This window comes from Eupeodes corollae, chromosome 3, assembly GCF_945859685.1.
Source record: "Eupeodes corollae chromosome 3, idEupCoro1.1, whole genome shotgun sequence".
Classification (NCBI taxonomy): domain Eukaryota; kingdom Metazoa; phylum Arthropoda; class Insecta; order Diptera; family Syrphidae; genus Eupeodes; species Eupeodes corollae.
Genome location: NC_079149.1, coordinates 3,145,914 through 3,150,113, shown reverse-complemented (window position 1 = coordinate 3,150,113; position 4,200 = coordinate 3,145,914). Strand labels below are relative to the sequence as shown.

Genomic DNA, 4,200 nt, shown 5'->3' with positions numbered 1-4,200 from the left:
TAACTGCGTGGTGTACCTCTCTGCTTTAGATATCAAGGAGCTCAATTTAAGTTGGAAATTCAGAAGCAAAAAAGCTTTACAATATAAAAGTTGTCTTTCGTTCGCGCACAAATTGACTTGAAAACTTGAAAAAGTCAAAAATATACATGTGGGCAGTGCGATGTAATGTGGGATTCGGATTGTTGTGGCTTTAAGGGTAGTTTTTTAAGGTGGTTGTATGATTTGAAATGAGAAGAGAAAATTTACTTTGTGTACAAACAAAGAACTGGCGGCAAAGAATCTGAATGAAAGTAAGCTTTTTACATGTGCGTTTTTGGCGAAAACGAAAAGAATGTTTGACAACAACCGAAACAGAGCGAGTAACTATTTTGTATATAGTTTCAAAAACAGCGCATGTGTGATAAATTAAGCTTTTTCACTTGTTGTTTCAAAAATGTGTGTACAGAGCGAATATCATTAAAAGACAAAGGACAAAAATCTTTAATTGCTGTAAAGTTAAGCTCAAGTTACATTAGGAGCTTGTTTTCAGATATTTAAGAATACTATTTGGAAAATAAGTGAAAAGTTTACTTGTTTTTATTAAGAAGTCTTTTATGTTCTCAAAATAATTATCAAAAAAGTATGTTTTCACAAGTATATTTAATTCAGTGATGTAACTACGTACCAATTTTAATTGTCTACATTTGAACGTTAAACAATCACAAATACAAATTCAAATATGTCGATAATGCCGAAAATGTCAAAAATCATTTTTATAATGTAAACAATAAGTTAATTTGTTATTTTATTTGTCAAATTGCAAATTAATTTCTTATGAAGAAGTTTTTGATGAACAAAATAAAGTATTTTGTATTATTTCTCTGACTATTCTCTAAAAAAGGTTGTTAAAAACATGTTAAATATGTCATAGCAACACAAAAACTAGGCAGTTTTGTCAGACATAAACAGCAATTTTTGATAGCCAACGTATCGTAAACGTGATATCTAACGTAGAAAATCTTATGTTTAAAATGGTTGTGTTTGGTTTGATTGTTTGCAAAAGCAAAATATTACAGGGCTTAAAAACGCGTGTCAACATTTTTAATGTACCATTGTTTAAATGGAATTGTCTACACGTAGACAAATTATGTTGTCTTCATTTTTATTCTACACCACATATAACACTATTTTGTCAATACCTTGATACAAACACTTGTTGATACTAGATACAAATTATGGACTCCCTTGAAGTTCAGCAAATAACTCAAAATTTCTCCCATATTTCGGGCAAAAATGTCTTGGAAGCGGTTGGCGTTGACAGGTTCACTAGATTTCAAAGTTCTCATTCTTCTTGCGCTGATTTTCACGCTTCTTGTCTCCGCTTAAACCAATCACCACATTTTATTACATTTAAGCAAAAAGGGAAGCTTTTCCCCCCTATGCTTTTTTACTGGTATAAAAATGCCCAAGGAAAATGTACTTTATGTTATAAAATTGCTTACAACGTTCCATGATTAATTTTGACAGACGTCAAACTCATGAAAAAAAAATACAGTAAATATTATATTACATTATTTGGTAAAAAGGAAAACGTACACTTTTTCCTAATTTCCCCTATTGCACAGTGAAATATGAAAACACCTGGCATCACTTTTGTTGACTTTTTGGTTGTTTTGACGTTTTTCTTTTGTTTTGATAACAAAAATATTTTCATAATTCATAATCTTTCATCTTTCGTTTACTATGCAAGGACATCATGACTCTGTTTTTCTTTTTTAAATAAATAAAACGTTTTCATCCTTAAACAAGAAACTACAATAATAATTACGGTGCCATATTATGGATGATTTATCCACTCCGAAACCCTTTGCCTGCAAAACAAGTGGTTGTGGTTTAGCTTTCACCAATGAGGACCATTTACAAGTTCATGAGAAAAAACATGAAATGATTTTAAACCTCAGCTTGGAGCAAAAGTCTGCAAATATCTTTCTTGGTAAGATGAGTTTATAAAATAAACCAACATCCTTTCGAAACCTTTACTCTGATTGTTGTTTTCTTTATTAGCGGATCAAACACCTACACCTACTCGACTTATTAAAAACTGCGAAGAAGTAGGTTTATTCGATGATCTCCGTCATGTAAATCCATTTGATGAAACTTTTCGCAGAGCTGTCGAACAGAAAACCCAATTACTTTCCACGTCAGGGGCTCAAAACGATATAAACTCGACTTCTCATGATTCGCTGCATACTCCACAAGTGTTTCCCGTCACTGAGAACACAGAAAGTGGTATTCCATGTCATCGGCTGCCAGTTACTCCTGCAAAAACAGTATCAACACCCACCAACTTGTCGAATAATGTGCAAGCCATACCAGAACCCCCCAAAGCTCATAAGGCTCTTCCCATGATCCTACCTAAAGAGGTCGTGAAAAAACCTCAAACCACAATACAATTGATCCAGCCGCAAGTTATCACTCTTAACTTTCCTGCACCAGTTATAAGTACAATTCCAGTGCAAACAGTTAAGCCGTTTATTCTTCCCAAGACAAGCTCAGAGGCAAGTACTGCCAGTTGTACATCACCCTCATCTCTGCCCATAAAAGAAAGACTCAAAGCTATTTTGAGTTTGAATTCTAAAAGAACTCTATCTGAGAACAACACCCGTATTGTATCACCTCCCAAAAAATGCAAACCTAAAAACACTTTTGATGATGACTCCATGGTAAGGAGGCGTGCTGCAGCTGAACGCTATCGTAATAAAATAAAAAAGGAGCATGTAGACTTAAGAAGAAAAAATGCTGACCTAGTGACTGAGAACGCACAGTTGAAGGAAATTATAAAACAGTTGAGGCTGGACCTTGCTAGACATCAAAATTGTTGTCCGAGTGGTAATTTTAAAGATTCAAAACAAGAAATAGGTATGTTATTTTTTTGTTTTACTTCCAGAAAATACTAACAATCCAATTGTGACGAATGCAGCTTCGGAAATACAAATTCCACCATCGACAGTGCGATTGGTTATGAGTATTCCAAAATTGGTAATACAATCAACTGGACAAACTGTGATGCAAAATCCAGTGACATTTTCAGTAGAAAAACATTAATGATAATGTTTAAAAAACGTGAAATCAATAACAAGCCAATTTATGTATACGCGAATTGTGACCTGATTCAAAGAACATTTATGTTTGGTCCCTTAATGCAAGAACTAGGAACATAGCTTACGTTCTAGTTTTAGCAATCAGGTGTCAATTTTATCAAATAGAATAAGTTGTAAATAAATGACAAATAAATACAGAATATGAATTTGTGGGTTTTAATTAAAACTAACTACATAACAACTAATCCGTTTACGTTAGGTTTTGTGTCATTGGTCTGTCGTCGAATTCGAATGGCTTTAATTATGTTGGCTAAAGATGTTTCTTAGTTTTTGAGAAATTCCATAGTAATTTGAATATTTTATCGTAATAACTAATATTGAAGAAAAATAATTACAAAATCCGTTCCTAGTGGAAAATCAGAAAAATCAGAAGTCGTATTACGAATCGAAATAATCGTTAAAGATCTTTGGTATTCTTGCTATCACGTTTTTCTACTGCTTTTTCCAGTTGCGATGCTATCACATTTCAGGCCGGGCGGCCGGCGACAGCTTGTCAAATTTTCTACCCACTACACATCTGATATCCCTATAAACGATCTATACTGGGTCTTCAACTGTTCTGTCTGATGCCAATGTTGATCAAAAACTGTTTTTGTAGTTTATTTTCCGATGTCGAATAACTTTATCTTAGTTATCTTCTAGGTCTTATTGAACATGGAGCCTCTAAAGTTAATGAAGAACTTGACAATATTTTTATTTGGTCTGATTTAAATAGTCTTCTCTTGAAACCTATACAAAAAACAAAATGTGTAGTTATTTGAAGAAATACCTCGGTTACCTTTCCCCAGCTGTGTTAATATCTAATCCCATTGAATGCGTCGAAAGTTCTAAAAATATCTGCATGAATTTTAACCGCTCTTGGAATTGCGACAATCATATTAATAATAGAGGCTGGGGTGCGACCCACACTGATAACTTTACATTCCGTCTGTCGATTTGTCTTGCTTAAAAGTTTGTCTACATGTACCTATCAATTTTTACCAAATTTGCGTACTATTTTTGTAGATTTTATTTTATTGAATATCGAAAAAAATATTTTCTGTGAAATAAAATAAGTTTG

At 33.2% G+C, this 4,200-nt stretch overlaps 1 protein-coding gene across 1 annotated transcript; it reads left to right on the top strand.

Annotated features, from left to right (window-relative positions):
• Nucleotides 1–1,687: 1,687 nt before the first annotated feature.
• Nucleotides 1,688–3,288, top strand: LOC129951567 (cyclic AMP-dependent transcription factor ATF-7). Its single transcript, XM_056063789.1, has 3 exons — nt 1,688–1,972; nt 2,044–2,868; nt 2,927–3,288. Exons 1-3 carry the CDS (start codon nt 1,819–1,821, stop codon nt 3,082–3,084), a joined length of 1,137 nt encoding a protein of 378 aa, XP_055919764.1. The 5' UTR covers nt 1,688–1,818; the 3' UTR covers nt 3,085–3,288.
• Nucleotides 3,289–4,200: the final 912 nt, after the last annotated feature.